At 40.2% G+C, this 19,442-nt stretch overlaps 1 protein-coding gene across 1 annotated transcript; it reads right to left on the reverse strand.

Moving 5' to 3' along the window:
• Positions 1-379: 379 nt before the first annotated feature.
• Positions 380-19,141, reverse strand: kpna3 (karyopherin alpha 3 (importin alpha 4)). The gene is made up of 17 exons (XM_059342787.1): positions 19,002-19,141; positions 16,651-16,695; positions 11,337-11,426; positions 9,166-9,195; positions 8,983-9,035; positions 8,795-8,890; positions 7,441-7,526; positions 6,362-6,448; positions 6,103-6,272; positions 5,741-5,785; positions 5,500-5,631; positions 5,241-5,369; positions 4,491-4,595; positions 4,121-4,192; positions 3,721-3,883; positions 2,842-2,936; positions 380-2,736 (listed from the first exon to the last, which is right to left on the reverse strand). The coding sequence occupies exons 1-17, from the start codon at positions 19,068-19,070 to the stop codon at positions 2,638-2,640; spliced, it is 1,566 nt and encodes a 521-aa protein (XP_059198770.1). The 5' UTR covers positions 19,071-19,141; the 3' UTR covers positions 380-2,637.
• Positions 19,142-19,442: the final 301 nt, after the last annotated feature.

Consider the following 19,442-nt stretch of genomic DNA (forward strand, 5'->3'; position numbering starts at 1 on the left):
GATGGTTTGTGGTGTTCGGGGGGTAAATGAGTGGGAGAAATGGTGTGTTACAATGTTGAGTGAATAAGATTGGAGGGGAGCAGTTACTCTCAACAGCAGAGAGCAGCATTGACCATTCCCATGGCAAACTCCAACAACAGGGAGACCACATATTACTGCATCTCCCATTTCAAAAGTCTCCAGTTGCTCAAAGAATCGTTTCTATTCAATAAAACCTAGTTTTAGTTGAAATGAAAAACAAAAGGCACAATGATTTTCAACTCATTCTTGTCTTTAATATGCACAAGAGTTGAAAGCATCAATGAGCCACCTTAAAGAGAGGAATTCAATCTAAAATTTATAAAAAGATATAAACAATCAGAGGCCAAAACGCTGTCTGTTGCTTTTCTCCTATTATTTTATTTAAAACAACTTTTCATTAGCAAGTAAAAATCTTGCAACAAACATAAGCTTGTATCCAATTCGGGTACAAGGCAACGAAATTGTAAATCTTTAAAGTGGCTCGGTCTAGTCTGCTAGTTCATGACTGTACACCCTCTCTATAGTTTTGTTCAGTAATAAACAGCTAGTCCCAAAAACAAGCCTGGGCTGCTCATAACAACCCCACCCAATATTTAAAACCCCAGTGTGACCCCCTTCCCACCTGTTCTGACCCCCTCTCAGTAGTTAGCAGCCAACCAGAGGATCATAAAGTCTTCGAGACCAGGGCTAGGGTCGGGTTCACAAGTTTGACACCTTGAACCCGCACCCACACACCAACTGGGACATGGGACGGCACATTTTAAACAGCCCGTCACCACTACGAAGAGAGAGAGAGAAAAAAAACAGCCTGTTCCAATTCATCAGCATGTCATCACAATACATATGCAAGTCAAAAATAAAAACATTGAAACAAAGAAATATTGCTTCAACAAAAAAACCCTCCCCAGCCATCTTTGACAGTAAGGTTATCGTCCATCCAATGACTGTCAGCTGCAGCAGCTTTGTACAGGCTTTATGTAAATATATTCATATATTCATTAGACGGCAAGGAGAGATACACATCACATTTTTGTACAATTATTCAAATTGAGTGATGACATGTGACCTCTTCATCGAAAAAGTAGTTAAGTACTGTAATCAGGACCTGTACTCGTAATACAAGTCTAGTCTTCATAGAGTATAGGTCCCTTTCTGCAGGCAGACATCAATATGCCTTCTCTGACGTGTGCATAAGACTGAAGAAAAGGAAAAAAGGAAAACAGACAAATGGAAGCTCCACAGACTCAACCAGAAAAAGCTGAAACATTAACCTAAAATATTTTTTTGAAGAGAGAAATTTAAAAGAATAAAAATTAGCTTAAAGGTCAGATAAGCAAATTGGGTCGATTTTAACTCGACGTTCATTTCTTTCTTTTTTTTTGTTTGTTAATCCCCCCGCCCTTTCCAAGTTTCACATTACTGGGGAGTCCCGAAGCACACTTGGTTCACAGGATGTGACCAAGCTCATGCTGCAAAAATGGATGTCCTGTAGGGGGATAAACGCTACAGCTGACACATTCCTCTTCTCTTAAGTCTCTGCGCCTTCACCTAAAGGTGATTCCTCCCGTGACAGATATTCACATCCATTAAAAAAATAAAAAATAAAAACAAAGCTGTTGTTGCTCTGCTGAACCAGTAGCAGGCAGTTAGCAGGTTTAACAGTTGTATATATTAAAAGAAAAAGAAAATAATTATGGCATTTTCTTCACATTTTTGATGATTTTTTTTTTTTTAAACCAACGTTGATTATTCAACAGAGGTCACATTAAAAAAGTGACGTCATTGAGTCAGAAGTCCCGTCAGTCAGTTTGCCACGGAGTCCTCTTTTTGCCTTGGAGCCCTTTCACCCCTCCACCTGCCCGAGGACTCTCTTGGGAGGGCAGTGGGGGTCCGTGGTTAATCATGGCTTAGCTCTGGGATTAACTCTTTAAACTGGGTGTGAGAGAGGGTTATTGGGGTGCCCGGCCATCGGCAAATCTGTGTGACTAAGTGTGTCGAAGTGTGTACTTTGTACGTCAGTGTGCGTGCGCGTAGGTGAAGTAACACCAGAGGACAAATCCAGGGGAGGGAAAGCACAAAAAATAAACCACAAACAAACAGCAGTATTTCTTCCCCATAAGTGATATGATGGCTTCTAACAGAAGTATGCACACAAATTCTAAGTGTCAAAAAGTGTATATGTGTGTGTTTGTGTCTGAAGATGTGCTTGTGTTTCTGTCATTGTGAAGACTTGACATTTGGCAATTAAATCTTGCCACGAAGGCTTTTTCTTCCTTCCGGTTTTATTTTTGTGTGATATTTCGAAGCACTGGCAGGGATATTGACAACCCTCCTGATGCAGGTTGCCAGATGGTGATGGTGCCTGTTGAATGAGCAGGACTCCTGTGCAGGGTTGCCTTGTTCGGTGAAGGATGACCATTAACAAAAGAAAAAGAAAAAAAACACCCCGCAGTGCAGAGGTGGGGTGGGTAAATCCTTCAGTGGTAAATTTCCATGTTGAAGTGATGCCAAGTAAATCCTTCGGTACCAGGTTGCCAGGTTTGGAGGAGAGATGGATGAATGTCTGGGGTGATTACAGAGTACCCGTGCAGCTGGTTGAAACAGACATCCTGGCTTTTAGAAATTAAACTCCTTCGTTTGCATGTTGGAAGCTGGATCAAAGTTGAAGGTTCCTCCTTGAGTGGTGTCAGGGATCAAGCTGGGATCTTCATCGATCTGAAAAAACCACAGACACAGTGAGATCAGAGTGGAGTAAGTTGCGGACCGAGTGTGAAAATCAAACAAAGATTTTGAGCTGTAAATCACTGGCGGTAAACTTACATCATCTCCTGAAAAGTACTGATCAATAATCTCAAAGGCTAGTTTGTAGATATCCTCATTCTCATGCTGCTGCAGGTTTTCTATCTTCTCCAAACCTGAAAAAAAGACAAAATGCATCTGTTATTAACAACATTAACACAGAGGACTGACTACTTGAGTACATGTACTCAAGCACAAATTCATAATACTTGCATTTTACTGTGGTGCTTCATTATATGCTACTTTTACACCATTGACACTACTACATTTGTCTGAGAGTTTTACGCATTACAAATTTTAATGTCCTTCCTGTCTAGTGAGAACAATTTATCTTAAATTTTTCTGGTAAACTGAGGGACGAAATGTTACTTTATGGGTTGTGAACATTATTCTACTTCTTAAGATGAATACATTTTGAAAAGCCCTCTCCGATCAGCTGTGTCACAAAACTGTAAACAGAAATTTTTTCTCACGATAAGTCGACTTTTTAGAGATGCATGGTTCTCACAGAACAATGATACTATAGACATAAGATGATCTCATTAAATATAATGTGTTGCTGTAGATTAAAACAAACAGTATATTAAAAGGAGTTACAACCTCTACAGCAGAAAAATGCAACATACACATTAATGCAGCATTAATATTAATTCATAAAACATCATATACACATTAATGCAGCATTAATATTAATTCATAAAACATCATATATAATAATAAACACAGGAAACATTTTACTGCACAATGACTATGAACATTTTACTTTTAATATTTGCATGCTAAAGGTTTTGAATGCAGGATTTTTACTTGTATTGGAATATTTTCAATGTTGTATTTGTACTTTTACTTAAGGAAAGTAATGGAATCAGAACCATCAGCCATTATCATCCAGATGCATACCTCCACACTCCTCTATGATCTCAGCAATAGTACTGGCTTCATCGCCTGCCATGATGAGGATATTCTTCAGGCCGTCCAAGACGACCTGCACCACCTGAGAGTCCTTCACTGACAGCAGGATACAGAACGGAGGGATGACGTTCTGCTCAACCAGGAACTCCACCTACACAAACCCACACATACACACCACATCCATACTTGATTACAACATAAGGACATGGTTACAAGCGTGGAACACGTACTCGTAATTTCACTCAAAACAACATTGCCTAGATTCATTCTGCCTCTTCAAAAATGATTATGCCTGACTCACATGCTGGGTTTGATTTCTGCAGTTTCAAAAAAATTAATTTAAACAAACTCTAGATTTCTACACCATTGGTGCCAAAGCCCAGCTCACCTGGTCTTTCCTCCCACTGATGGTGAGGTTGCTGATGGCCCATGCAGCCTCCTTCTGTGTACCAAAGTCACCCTGTGGAGAAACAGACTGTCACTGAGATGTGCATATAGCAGGTCGTTTCCATAGAAGCAGAAAAAATAAGAAAAATCTAGGCCACATTTGCATTCAAAGTTCAATGTTGCTCAAAAGTCACTTTGCTTCTCCGGCTACAAAACACAATGCGTCGCTGCAACTGAATACGATTAATGCCAAAATTATGCTTTTTCCAAATTCAGAGTGTTATACCATCTGTTGTGAAAACTGAATATAAAGATTTGAGAACATAAAGCGTAGGGAATTTATTTCCTGTTCTTTTCCGTCGTGCACAAACCTTAGCCAGTTGGTGAATGATCATAGGAATCAGACCGGCATCGATCACAGCTTGGACCTGCTGCTGGTTCCCAGCTGTAATGTTGGAGAGGAACCAGACTGCCTCCTGCAAACAGACCAATCGCAAATGCTCAAAATTGGCGCTATATCTCCCACACACACACACACACACACACACACATATTTTTCCAAGTGCCTGTGCATTTCTCTTTCACTCCAATACCTTTTCTTATCAGGCTTGTAAACTGTGAATAAAACAGATGATTTGTCTTCCAAATATACACTTGATTGTGCAATGAATCTGCCTAAAGCACCAGAACATGGGTATTTATTAAAAGTGTGATGGACATATGTTCTTGTAGTGAGTGAAAAAAAGAAGTATGCTCTCCAAATGTTTTGATTTCACTATTTGATTCATAATGAATGTACTCTGCTGAAATCTGGGCAACAGAGATCCTCATATGTGTGTGTGTGTGTGTGTGTGTGTGTGTGTGTGTGTGTGTGTGTGTGTGTGTTGAAAATAAAGTGTTTTTCATTAAAAATAAATGAACAAAAAGCTACAAACTGCACATTGTGTTTCAGTGAATACATGAAGTAATATATACAAATCAAATGTGCTCCAGAGATAATATACTTCCTCACATTGAAACACAAAGCTCTCATAAATGTCATGAACTTCCCTGCAACTGACAGACTTATAAAATAAAAAAAAACAATAAAATCATGAAGGTTGAGGCTGTGGTTGTGATACCTTGTTGATCTTTTCTTTAGGATGTGTGAGCAGGTTGGGGAAGTGTGACAGGACGTCACAGTTGAGCACAACCTGCGTCTGCTCGTCTGTTCCTGTCACGATGTTACCCACTGCCCTCAGAGCTGCCGTCTGTAGTTTGAAGGCAAAGGACAGTCATTAAAAGATAGATACCTCGCTGATTAATTCTAATCAAATTTGTGAATCATCATCTCAGTGTAGACAAGGACAAATGGATTCCATCAATGAAACAAGGTCTCACCTGAACTTTGACCTCCTGATGGCTGAGGAGAGGCACAAGAAATGGAACGACTCCAGAGTCAATGACCATTTGGATCTGCTCGTTGCCCCCGTCCGTCAGATAGGAGAGAGCCCACACTGTGTCTACTAGGATCTAAAACACACACAAAATGTGTAAAACATTTAAAAGAATAGATTTTTCTGGACACTCTATAAAAACCAGTAAATACACAATGACAATTAACCTTCGCTCTGATACTTACATTTATGTCTGTGTGATATATTAGCACACAGAGGGCAGGCAAAATCTGTGGGGAAAGAAAAGTAGGTTGTGAGTGGGTTGGATGTAGGCAGAGGAGAAGATGGATTACATGAAGGCAAAAACAAGGCACAGTGAAATGACGGAGAAAAAGAAAAATCACAAAGAGCTGTCAAAACCGAACTTCAATTGTTCATAAAGAGCTTTATAGTTAGAAACTCCCCTGGGTGATGAGGCTGATTTGGATACTGAAAAGGCACAGCGAAAAACTCTGTGTGACTCAGCCTGCAGTGACACAGTCAACAGCAAAGCTACACATCCATCTGACTGGCACATGAGAGCCCGCAGACTTGCACACAGACCCACCTCTTGCACAGTTTCCATGGGTGGTGGCGGATCCTTGTTGCGGCAGAGGTTAACAATGACCCAGGTGACATTGCGGAGGAAGGTGATGGGGATCGACGGGTTGATGAAAGAAAGCAGGGGCTTGACCACGCCCAGGGAGATGACATAATCCCTGCACTGTGGACCATCACCTGCGCAGGTAACGGGCAGAGGTCAGCGTAACTCTCAACAGTTGCTTCCCAGCAGCAAGTACACACTTCAGTTAGAGCGCACCACTCACCTATAATGTTTCCTAAAGCCCATACAGCCTGTTCACATACATTCTGGTGGGCAGAGTTTAGCAGTCGCAGGAACAGGGGCACTGCATCTGGACACAGAAACATCAACTGTATCAGAAAGTTGCCCAAGGTGACAGATTGTGAAACTCCAATGATAAGACCTGTTTCCAGGTCACGATCACAGCCAAATTAAATAAACAAGCTCAGAATTGCATAGCTAGCCCAGAACACAGGGCCCTCTATGTGTATTTAGATCCCTACTCCTGCCCCAGACACATCTGGACAAGATGCAAAGAGAAAGTTCTTACATGTTGGCTTGTTTGGAATGGATTTTTCTCAATGAAAATAAACTGATTTTGGTTGCTGGCTCGTGCATGTGCGCTCAGTTCCACGCTGATTGGTATGTATCAAGAAAAGGTGCACAAAACCTAGCGTAAGCACAGTTTGATACATGTGCAGGTGAGTTTGCGTACGTACTTTTCTAGTTTTGGGAGTATGCCATCTTTTAGTATGAAAGGTATGCACTCTTTGATACATGAGGCCCCTGAGCTGTTGCATGTACAGGTTTGACCTGTTCTCATTTTCCTCTCTTTTTTTCTCTCATTGTATATTTCTTTTAACTTTTATCTTATATTTAGTGTTTTTGTTTACTTTTACATGTTCAAAATAAAATTCTCAGAAAAAAAAGCTAAAATATATTAAATGTTCCATGTAGACGTATACATTAAATATAGTTTGATGTGAGCAATTGCATTCAATTTAGATTGCTAACATGTTCAATCTGTTGTTTTAAATTTAGGGTATGGTTTAGATAAGTGACGTTCCTCAGTTTTAAACTAACCGGAGAAAGGAAACTACGATCAGATTGAGCATTCATGTGATTAGCTGGCTGAAACAGACAGTCATGTTGTTGTTGTTTTTCTCCAAAATAAAAATGCACTGTTATCTAATAAAAACATCATCCCAAAAAAAAAGACTGAATGCTTCATTGAGTGTAAAACAAATAAACATGCTTGCTCTGCAGATTGCAGACAGTATGCAAACAGAGCCTGCAGGAAGACAGAATGTGGGGTCAACTCACTGGATTCAACCACAGCCTGAGTCTGTGCCGACGTCCCAGAGGCAATGTTGGTCAGAGCCCAGGCTGCCTCAAACTGAAGAGAGGGGCTGTAGGAGAAAGAAAACACAACCAGTTAGGAAAAAAACAAAACAAGATAAAGACAATAAGAAAGCAAATTTAGTTTCCATAGTACACTGGGGCAGAAATGCTGGGAATAATAATGATGATAAATATTTATGGGAACACTTCCCAGCTGGGGTTACAAGTTCTTCGAAGCAGATTTTATTTTTCCCAAAGCATCTAATACATCAGTTTTTGGCCTTCCAGTACTTTTTAGAACAATGTGTCTCAAACCTACTTTAATCACAAGCTTCTTCCTCATCAGAGCATAGCAAAGTTTTCCATAATTAGCTTCATTAGTCTGTTTGGTGGGCAATACACCCCAATCAGTGGTCTAGATAACGTCCTGTTTGCAGAACTGGCGCCACTACTATCATGAAATGGTTCTTTTAAATGATGCAACACAATTGAGGATACAACAATTTTAGGAATCACAAAGTCACAAGTGATCCTCACACCACCCACCAGCCAAATGCGAGTAAATCATGGCAAAAGCTGGTAAGTGTCTACTCCACTAAATATTTCATCAGGCAACGAAACCATGATGTGGACTTCCTACTGGTTTAGCTGAGATGTAGAACTGTAATCAGGGTGTGGTGCCCTTTGTGATGCAACAGTGTCTGTGGTTGCCTGTGGACAGAATAGTTTCATATTCTGCCCAATCACGCATATATAGATTTCACTTAAAAAGAAGGAACTACTTTTTTGTCTTTTCTTGTGTCCATAAAATGGAGCTCATCTTCATGCTGTACACACACGGTGGTTCTGTAGCTCATTATGTCATTAGGCTGAGCTGGCTTTGTGCCACAATGCTATGGCAACATAGTAGACCATTAATTTCACTTGATGGAGGCACATGGTTAATCTGCATTTGCAATTCAGAACGTCCAACATAAGATGGTGCTCCATGTTAATATGATGCTATCTGTTGTTGGTTGCCTTAGTGAAATCCTTACAGCTTCTTCCTTACAAGCTCTACTACCCCAACTATTCAATCTCCCCCCTCAGTGAATACAAGGTCCTGGGAAATGGGGAACTCCGAGTGACAGGAATGCTGTTATATTTGGCTTGGCCGTGACCGAAGGGAGCAGCCAACTGCCCTGCACACACACGCACGCACGCACGCACCTTGATGTAGCAGCATCAGTAATCCATCACAGCGGTCTGCAGTCTCAACAGCTAGAACACCAAGTTCATCACGTCACAGAGAAACAACACTGGAGGCAAACACAAACTGTTTTGGAGGCATACTTACTTGTCGTCCCTTTCCAGGCATTTGACTAAAATGGGCAGGATCCCAGACTTTATCAAGTCGTCGATGGGAGGGTTTCTGTCACTCGAGAGCAGTTTTCTGACAAAGAGCAAAAAAAAAAAAAAATCTCAAGACCTTCATGTACAAAAATCACCTTGTGTTTCTATGAGTGTGTTCTGTCAGTCACTCACCTGGCCGCCTGTACAGCACTGAGCTGGATAACTGCGTTATCACTGGTAGCGTTCTGCAGTGACAGAGTGGAAGCCATGATAAATGTTAGCACAGCGTCCTTAAACAGTTTAGGAGCCACTGTGGCTACATTGCGGAAAAGTATGAAATGTATAATCAAAGTCTTTGGTGATGTGAACTCTTACCTGTAAGATGGCATCAAGCGTGACATTTTGCTGCACAAAGAGAAATGGAGAGGAATATTAGCAAAGTCAAAGTCATAGATTGCTGAGCTACTATATCATCAAAAGTTAACCACTCCAACAGTCAACTGTAGACGCCACACTGCAAGACTGAAAAACAGTGCATTTCCCACACGTTATTAGGGTGCAATCATAGAATAAAAATTATGCATTATCCTATTTTAATTATATGGGAGCAATAGTGTTACAAAATCATTCTATATCTCATGCTGATGCTAGATATTATTTTCACATTGAAAAGGGTCAGTTGAGTTGAGAAACTTGCCTGACACTTGATTATACCTATTCAAATAATATGTTAAACTTATGGAAATATGCTTTGTTTGCAGGTCTGTATCGAGACTTTAGCAGCTTGCCCCACTGCACCTTGGTGTCTAACACGAAAATTAGGAATGCAGAATATGATAAATATTCAGTGGCTCTTAGCTGAAATGGATGAAAGAAATCACAAGAAGCTGCACCCTCATTTACCCTAAGTGCCTTTGATTGTGACTATGAACATCCCACAGGGCTGCAAGAATGTAGCGGTGAAGTCCCACCCAGCGTCCAGGCTAGCCTTTTTCAGTATCAAGTGGAATATCTGATTAAAAGTTGCTGTAAAGTGTGGCTTTATTACTGGTCCGGACGTTACACTACACTATATTTTCACCTAACAAATATTTGTTTAGTGCTATCTTTATGTTCTGAAAGTCGTGTGCAGCACCTTTAAGATATGTCTCTCTGCTACTTTACTGGAAATTAAAATTCCTCCTCAGTTTAACAATGGCAGCATAAGCTTTCATTCACAGCTCCGATGAAGCTACTACAGTGTTTCTAGAACTAACGAAGAGGTAAAAAAACATTTGATGAAACAGCTTAGACATGTGGTGGCACAGTCATCCACTTTTTTTCAGTGCTCTGACACTTTCTTTCTCACAACTGCTGCTGCTGCTGTAGGCCACGAGTTGAGACTGCAATTTTAATTTGTGATTAAAATTCACTGATTGGCAGACTCTGCAGGCTATTCCTCATTATTCAATTAATCTACTAAAAGAATAACATCAATCAAGTCAATAGCTTTGGAGATAAATGCATCTTGGGCAGCATATCACTACACCCTGCACACATACAGCTCATTACATCGTGAGGAAACTAGAAGGTACACTGAAACAACGTTACAGCTGCAAGAGAGAGGGATTTGTTTAAGTTTTAACTGCAACATTATGCTTTTGTTCCCTCGAGAAACCACTGACTTAGATTATATATATTTGTACATACTCAAATGAGTTTTCAGAAATTAGATTGTTTTGCATATCACTTTACTTATCTGCTTTAGTTGCTAGATATTTTTATTTGAGACAGCATGTTGTGGTTCTAGAAACATTGTCACTCGTTTCTCAGAATAATCCACACAACATGCAAAAACAAACCTAAAAAAATTGAATATTATTTATGGAGAAAAACATTCATTTTCAAAACAACTGTTGTTGCTGTGGGCACAAACCTAATTGGATTCACCTTATTTCAGCAGCACATATTATAAAACTGAAATATGCATTGACAGGCATAAAAAATGTTTATGAAAATGACAAAGAAAAACCTCCCCCTCACCAAACTGTCCATCTAGTAACAGTTGGGAAGCCTCCACATCTTGCCCAACAGATGGAGTTTACCCGGTTGTCATGGAATTGTAGACGTGAGGATACATCAGTCTAGGAAATTTAAACATCTACATCTCCAGGACAGCTGGGAGATCTCCATCTGTGTGATATGATTGCACTAAATAATCACCACATGGGGATATTTTTTTTGACAGCTGCTGCTTTCAGTCTCACCTAAAGAGAAAATGTTTTTTTTGTAATGTGGGTGATTCTGCACATTGGAGATTGGTATAATACACATTTCTAACAGAACATAACATCAAAATATGTTTATATTTGCACTGTAAATCCTTCTATTCTAGCTTCTTCCTGAAGCTGTTCAGCTACTGTTTCTACTGTGTATCATGCACACTTTGAATTAAACACACTGCCCACTGGATTTTAAACCCTCTGACCAGTTATCCAGACAGTCCAGTCTCACTACATCCCTCTCGCCTCACACACATATGCACACACCCACACACCCACACTTACTCCTTTGAAGTCTGAGTCGACATCAGAGTCCTCCAGACTCTCCTCCAGTGGGACGTTTCTCTTCTTCAGTAGATGTTCGTCTCGTTTGTTCTGACAAGAGGAAAAAAGACAGAAAAGCAATGAGGGGAGGAGATGAAAGCGTTCATTAGTGCATTCATGAATCCTTAAAGTGACAGTGAATCTAGGACTACCTCAGAAACAATTCCTATCCCCCAAAACTTTTACTTTCTGGAGTGTAAGCCTGAATGTTAGAAATCCCAGCATAAGCGGGTAAGTCAGAGTAATCTGCCCGAAGGCTAGTCCACACAGCGAGCACACACTCATCTTTGAAGGACCCTGAACCTTAACCCTCTCGCCCCTTCAACACACTCTGCATCCCCCCAGCGGGCGCACATACAGACAGGAAGAAAGACCCGCACACCCCAACAGTTTACAGAGCATGTGAGTCAGTGGTAGGAGGAGATTCCCTTGCCCTACATTCCTGTGTATCATGCTGATGTGCGTCACTGATGACTAATCAGCTATTGCAGTGCTTCTTGCTGCTCTGACCCAGCTAAAAGGAATGTGCTGGACTTGAGTCCACATCCTTATTTCATAGCAATGACGTTGTAGGTCTTAATACCCCCCTGGCTGCGCCTGTGCTCCCCAAACGTCTGCCGATGGCTGTGCCTGTTTACCAATAATCTCAGACTTTCTCTGAGCACAGTGCTAAAAGTCCTCCTCCAGACATGTTTTGAAGTTTGTGAAATACTCTGCTTTTGTCTGGCATTAAGAGAAAAATACCCTCTGAAAAGTGGCTGCAAGCATATAAATAATATAGATACTTTTATTTATTAAAGTTTTTTTTTTTAAATCCATCAACTGTAAAATGTTTAACTGAATAGCTCTGCCTTTCATTAAGAAAAAATGCCTGCATCCACGCTCTTCCTTCATGTTGTTTTTCTGTTTTATTCTTATTCTTTAAAAAAAAAAAAAAAAAAAAGTATCAAATAGAAAATAGAAAATAAAATGTCTCAGTGGCCTCCAGTGTTTGTTGCTTTGGTACAGTTACCTGAATAAACTGTATTCCACTGAGGGTTTATTTTCGTTGTCTGTACATCTTTTGCACGGATTACAAGTTAATCTTGTTGGCTCTTTGCTCGTGGGGGCTGTCTCGCTGTCTGTTGCCCAAGCAGGAGCCAAGGCACAGTGACAGTAAAACACCCCGCACCAGAGATTATAGCGAACGCAACACATCCTCAGCTGATATTAAAAGAGTGCACGTACATAATGTAAATAACATAACTATACTGACTTTTGTTGTCATTTGTTGCATGTGGTGTTCCACTGCTTCAGCCCCTGCTCCTATACACAAACATGCTGTCCTCAGTGCTGAGATGGTGTAGGAGTATTGACAGAAATGTGCATTAAAGCTTTGTGGGTAAAAACACCTGTGTGACAGCTGACAAAGGATCAGAGGGGGCTTAATGTGGCTCAGTAGCTGATACCGATCAGTTAAAAATGCCGTGATTGAGTCTTTATGATCGAATCAGGACATCCCTAGTCTGTTGTGCAAATCTGTGTACAACAGATGTAGTGTAGCATAGTTATGGTATTTGATTCTCCTATGTTGTTTGTTAGATTGTTAGCTTGTAATTGGCAAGGGCTGACACAGTCAGTGGTTATGAAACATAAGATAACTGCTACAATGCTACAGTTGGGTTGGGCAATATGGTGGGACAGTAGAAACGTACCATTTCTACAGCAGGAACAATTCAGGACAAGCACAAAGAAGTTTTATTAATAACATTAAATTACAGAAATTCTCCAAACAGTCATGCTTTAGAAGCCAGTTTGAAAGGATATCCATTGTTGATGGAGCAACCAAACAAGTATTTTGGGGTGTAATTTAGGACTATAAGGGAGAAAATTACACAGGTGGGCCTCCAAACAGAACGGACGGAAATGTAGAAATACAGAAGGAAACCAAAAATTCATGGCTTGCAACAGTGGTTATGACAAATGTTTAGTAATTTGCAAGAGACAGCAGGGTTTTTCCTGCCACTGTATGGCTTAAAAGCTGTATGAACGTAAAAAACAATGTAGAGCATCTGGATGAGCAAGCATACTGTAATGTTTTAATAAAATACTCACATCCTGCAAAAGCAATATATAATATCGCCGTTATCTTTTTTGGGTCTTATCTACAATGATAATTGACAGTGTGCTGGACTACAGAGCAAATAATACATTTAAATTTCTATCATTCTGCCTGGCACCGGTTGCTCATCCACAAGCTCGATATGTCTTTTCTAACCAAGGAGACCAAGTAGGAACAACTCTGAATAATAATCATATAACTCAACTAATGCAGATAAGAGTCGGGGGAAATTTATCAGCAAGGCAATAGATGAATTCAACTAAAATGATCACAAAATCTGCTTTGAATATTAATGCTTAGAGGGACACCACTACTCATCACTATTTGGTCTTTGTAGTGGATATAACCCTGATGAATGACCCATACTGATGTGGTTAGTGTCGTATTTCACGTACAATTAATCTACAAAGGAAATTCTTCATGAAGAAAAAAATTGACAGTGACTGGTCTTCCTGCTGTCAGATATTCCATTCAAACAAAAACAAAGAGCTTTTAACCCAGCTACAATTTGACTGATCTATTCATCTGTTACAAACCAAAAATCAGCCTCCAACTGTGTGAGAAAGTAAAAACAACCTCAGACCCATCAGATAAAACAGTGCATGACAGAACGGATATCAGAGTATAAAAAAGCACACAAAGAGACTGCAACAAAGTTACTAAAATTCAACAGCTCAAATCATTTTCCATGATGCAGAAGACGGTGTGACTTATTCCATGCTAGACGCTGCAACTAGAATCCAAGTCTGATCTTACCAAGCAGCATCTTGAGGATCTGCCTACAGCGTGACAATTTGACCGCTAAAAAATTTTAAGCTTCTGTTTCCAAGTAAGTTTTTGTTCACAGTTCCAGACAGAAAATGCATTTGCATCAGCAAGAAATATCCCGCCAGGCACTGTCGCAGCATCCACAAAGCCTGTGTGTAAGTGACTGTCAATGAAGCAGCTCTTAAGTGTCAAATGCTGAAGTCTTAACTCCTTCTGACTCTGAGAACTTGTTTGCATACAGAAATCATGACAAACTTCCCAAAATCACATTAATATCAAACACGACTTGTATCTGCAGGGTGAGGTTTTGCATTGGTAAAAAACTGCACAATCTTAAAGCACTCCCTGCTACAAAAACAGTGTTTATGTTTTAACAGGTTACAGCCTCAATGGAGTGCACATGACAAGACATAAAAAAAAAAACAACCACCATCAGATTAAGAGCATTGTGCAGGATGGAGCCATGGTTGTATCGGAGTATAATCAAGAGAATATGATACGAACTTAACCTCAGCACATTCATCACAACATGCCAAGCCCATCGTAGAAACTCAAGTAAAGAAAAGCCATGTCACCGATGAAACCTGATACATCAAATCTCTTTGTGCAATGCAATCATAAAACAGCAGAATTGCAATGATCCAAAAGGCCTGTACACCTGAACTACCATCAATCCACCTGAGTAATGTCTCACTTACTGAAGAGAATAAAGCAAATATCCCAGAAGTGAAGGTGCCAACACGAGTGATGTACATGTATATCAGTCATAGATTTGTATGCATACGCACTAAAAATGTGTGTCAATTCCTACACTGTTCTGCTGATGTATATGTTAACACTCTGTTGTTCTGGTCTTCTGCACCATGGACTATAGGATTAAAATGCCAACAAATATGTACAAAGTGCATGTGCATTGTACAACACTTCCATGTCCCCACTTTGTTCATGCTTTGCTACAACAGTTACCTCAGACAAACAAACCACTAACATAGTAGCCTGGTAACAAAAACTGGTCTTGGCCCAAATTTTGTTGTTGAACACAACTCTGCAACATACCATGTTGCCAAAATTGGATACAACCTGATTCCCAAATTTTTTTTGACGGTATGTAAAATGTAAATAAAAACAGAATGCATCAATTTCATTATTCAGAACTTCAGTTAGAAAATAAAATATGTTGTCTTTGTAAAAAATTTTAATTGAATATGTGTCAAAAAGGCTTAACAAATGATCACATTGTTCTATTTGCGCATTAGACAACGTCCCAATTATTTTTGGAATCATGGTTGTACATGCCGACTTTTCAAACAAACAATCTATCCTTTTCCCTGTGCCAAGCAATAACAATAAGGGTAACCGGAAAAAAATCACTTTAACCATTACATTAGAGCAAGCATGTCCAAACTATTCCAGAAAGAGCCATGTGGCTTCTGGTTGTCCTTCCAACCAAGCAGAAGCACAACAGACACAAGTCATTTAATCAACTGATCTCAGTGTTCAAACAGCTGATCAGTCATATCAGGAGTGTTCTTGATTGGTTGGAACAAAAATCTGCAGCATCATGGCCCTTTATGGAATAGTTTGGACCTGCCCTTAAAAAAAGCCGAAAAGCAGAAATGCAAATATACTCAATAGATCACCCACGGTGCTTTAGAAGTCTGTTTGAAAGGAACCTTGACAGCTGATGGACCAACCAAACGGGTATTTCGTGGTCTAATTTATGACTATGCTGGAGGAAATCACAGGTGTGCCTCCAAACGTGACAGAAACGTAGAACTACAGAAGGAAGCAAAAAAACATATTGGCTTGCAACCATTAATATGAGAAATGTTTATTTGTTCTCAAAAGACAGCAGTATTTTCTCTGCCATCATATGGCTTAGACAAGTGTATCTGCATTGTGCCTAAGCAATGGAGAGCATCTGGATGAGCCAATTCAGCAATTCATCAATAAAATATTCAAGTCCTACAAAAGCAGTAAATATTGTCTCAGTTATCTTTTTCGGCATTATCGAAAGCAATAATTATAGCTCTAAAGAATCTCAACAGCTGTACAACACCAAAGCCCTCCTAAACCCAGGGAAAACTTACGAGGTGTTTTAGTGGGTGCTGACAGCTGAATAAGGCTTTGTTAACATTTGAGCCAGTTCACTCAAGAGTCAAGCAATATTATTGATATTAACCATGAATTCACTGGCTAGTGTTGCCAGGTCCCAGTTTTTGGCAGTTTTTAGCCATTTTCTATATTTTAGCTGTTTGTATGGATGCCTCAGCATACAATGGCACTGGTCTGAATTTTCAATGTTCTAAATGAGTCCCACTCCACTGGCCTAGGATCTGAGACCGATTTATAGTATGTTGACAGAGTTGTGAATGTGTGTGTAGACAGATGCATATCTTTTCTTACCTTTCTCAACTCAACCGTCACCTCATTTCGATGTCTTCTCATAGTCTGTAACAAAGCAAGAAAAAGAAAGACGGCAAATGAGAAAACATTTGAGAAATTATACATTGCACATGAAAATCAACAATGTAGCCTTTTATGTGGATAATACATTCCCTAATAAATAAAATGAGCGACATATCAAACTGTATATTTTCCATTAGATTATACACCCAATTCATAAAATACTGTATTCTGGGATCTTATAGCCATTGAAAATGACCAAACTTTAACTACATGGGGTACGTAGATGACTTTTCTCAGTTTAGGCAGAAAACAGAAACCACCTTAAACACATCTTACGGTATGAGCGCTATAAAACAACTTAAAAAAAAACAGTACAAGAGAGAAAAGATGGTCTGTTGCATTTGCAGTTCATTCTGAACAGTTTGAGATGGTCTCAGATCTTGTGACTGTTTGAAGAGGTTCATGTTGCCTTCCTAAATAGCCTCTTACGTAATCTGGGGCAGTCATAACTCAGGAGGCTTTGGAACAGAGAGGTGTCTCCCAAACATTGCAAAACAACAATAATGCTACTACACTGACCAAAAGAAAAATGTCCCTCATTAGATGTCAAGAGAAATAAATGCACTTAAATTGGCTAAAGATTAGATGCCTACAAAGACTACATTGCTGGAGATCATAGAGATACCACAGCTCATACTCAATAAACAAAAACCTAATGAAACAATCAATCTTGCAAAATAAGAATTATATGGCGTTTTTAAATTCTTGACCAATCTATGCCAAAAGCACATGTCATATGATATCCTTGAAAACAAAAGAGCTTAAGACCTGCAGCATATGAGATTTCACTGCTTTGCAATTCAAGGCTGCTTCTTATGTCAGAAATGAACAGCAATCTGTTATGCCTGACCTAAATAAAATAAAAACCCAAACTGGCATTTTCCAACCTGTCCTGTAGCCTGAGTCATCCATTTAGGAAAACTCAAATTCATGCAGAGGCTCTTAAGGGGACCCAGGTCAGACATCCAAGATGCCTGAAATAGCATCAGGAATGCACTTGGCAAAGCCTGTCTGTACTAGTAGCCATGTGCTTGTCACTCTGACTCCAAGATTCAAAACAACCACCTATGGGGCATCAATCTGCGCCATTGGGTATTTGAGGGTGAAACAAACAACACACTGACAGGTTTTGACGAGTCCTTTTCAGACATGCTTTTGCTGGCAAGCCTTATAAAAGAGAGGGTGGTATTTTGATAAATCACATACCTATATTGCCAATAAGTCTAGATATGTGGTATTCTGGACATTTTCTTTGGGTTAACACTGTTAGCTTCCTTTTATCTAAGCTTGTATGAACACAACCTTTTGCCAGATGGTTTGGCCATCATGTCAATGGGCATTACAGACAAATGCTGTCACAGAGATTTATAATTAGACTTGTTAGGTGAATGATGCTGCAATACCCAACGTTAGACTGCCCATTTGAGATTAGGGAGACCAATGGGGCTTTCTAGAATATGTAAATTACCCTTCAGATCTACGTTAATATAGCAATGTCAATTAATAAAGTATAACCATTAAGAAATATGTGTGACAACCACATAAGATTAGACCAACTTCTTTAATTTCACTGCTAGCTCAATGATAACCTAGTCCCATGGATGGGTTCTAATAAAATTAGTACATTTATGACCTCAAACAATTTAAATTCGTGGTACTTTTGCTGTTTTTCACATTAGAGTAAAACTAAGGTCATCACTAACTGTTTCAGCTAGCAGCACCTGGCTTTACATGCTAGCTCTAAGCTAACAAGGAGGGGCAATGTTTGGTTAGGGTGGATGTGATCCAGACGTGTGATTCAACCTAAAAACGATGTTTTACCAATAATGTTAAATGTATGTGACGCTCACAAGTTAGCACTAGTGTTACTTGAGCCCAGTTGGCTGGGCATAGCAGACATCAAAGATCAGGGTACCGGCCGGGGCCCAGCCTCGCCTGCGACCGGTGTCCATCCAACTAGCTAGTGATCGTTAGCTGGCAGTGACAGCTACAAATCTCCCGTTTACAACGGTGCAACTGTGATGTTGCTCTCTTTTTAGAAGCAGCAACTATTTAATATTGTTACACCATTTGTGATATCTGGTTAACAATCCTTAACATTGCTTAAAAACGATGGATTTGCCGTTAACAAGACAGGCCAATGAGCACTTCTGATGGCGAACCGTTAGCTCGCTAGCTGGCAGCTCGAGCCGGGGCCAGGCTCCCCAACGAGGCCCAAAGTCTACCGTTTTCTACGCAAAACTAACTCGATTCACGCTTTTTAGACCCGCGTTTACATGCCAGCTCACCTCGACATCGCGTCCTTTATTTTTAAAGCTCTTGATGCGGTGGTTTTCCAAGCCGGCGTTTTCTGCCATGGCTGTCTGGGGGTTTCTATTACTCCGGCTGTGTGAAGAGACGAGGCTCGGCAGCTCCTGTGCTGCTGCTGCTGCTGCTGGCTCCGAAGAGGGGAGGAGGAGCAGGAGGAGGACGTAACAGATCGCAGAGTGAGGGGAGGAGTCAATGCATGCCTCCTGCATGGACTGTCCTGGTTTCAACGGCTTCCTCGACGCAGTAATAATAAATTCACTTTGGACTTATTGGCCACAACAGTCTGGGTGTCTGGAAGCTGCAGCTGACGAACATCCCTCCACCTCCTGCTTATTCTTGCACGACACTGCTGATCCCCTGCTGTGAAACTCTTGTGTGTTGTATTTATTTTTTTGTATGTGCACTTTCAGCTGCAATAC

Source organism: Centropristis striata, chromosome 10 (genome assembly GCF_030273125.1).
Source record: "Centropristis striata isolate RG_2023a ecotype Rhode Island chromosome 10, C.striata_1.0, whole genome shotgun sequence".
Classification (NCBI taxonomy): domain Eukaryota; kingdom Metazoa; phylum Chordata; class Actinopteri; order Perciformes; family Serranidae; genus Centropristis; species Centropristis striata.

What these genes read in the sequence shown, in the direction of transcription:
- kpna3 (XM_059342787.1), bottom strand. Translation starts at nt 19,070, where the DNA reads ATGGCAGAAAACGCCGGCTTGGAAAACCACCGCATCAAGAGCTTTAAA. An exon ending in ATAAAGGACGCGATGTCGAG is followed by an intron (nt 16,696 to 19,001) that starts GTGAGCTGGCAT and finishes GCTTTGTTACAG; the next exon opens with ACTATGAGAAGACATCGAAA. An exon ending in TCGACTCAGACTTCAAAGGA is followed by an intron (nt 9,196 to 11,336) that starts GTAAGTGTGGGT and finishes CTCTTTGTGCAG; the next exon opens with CAAAATGTCACGCTTGATGC.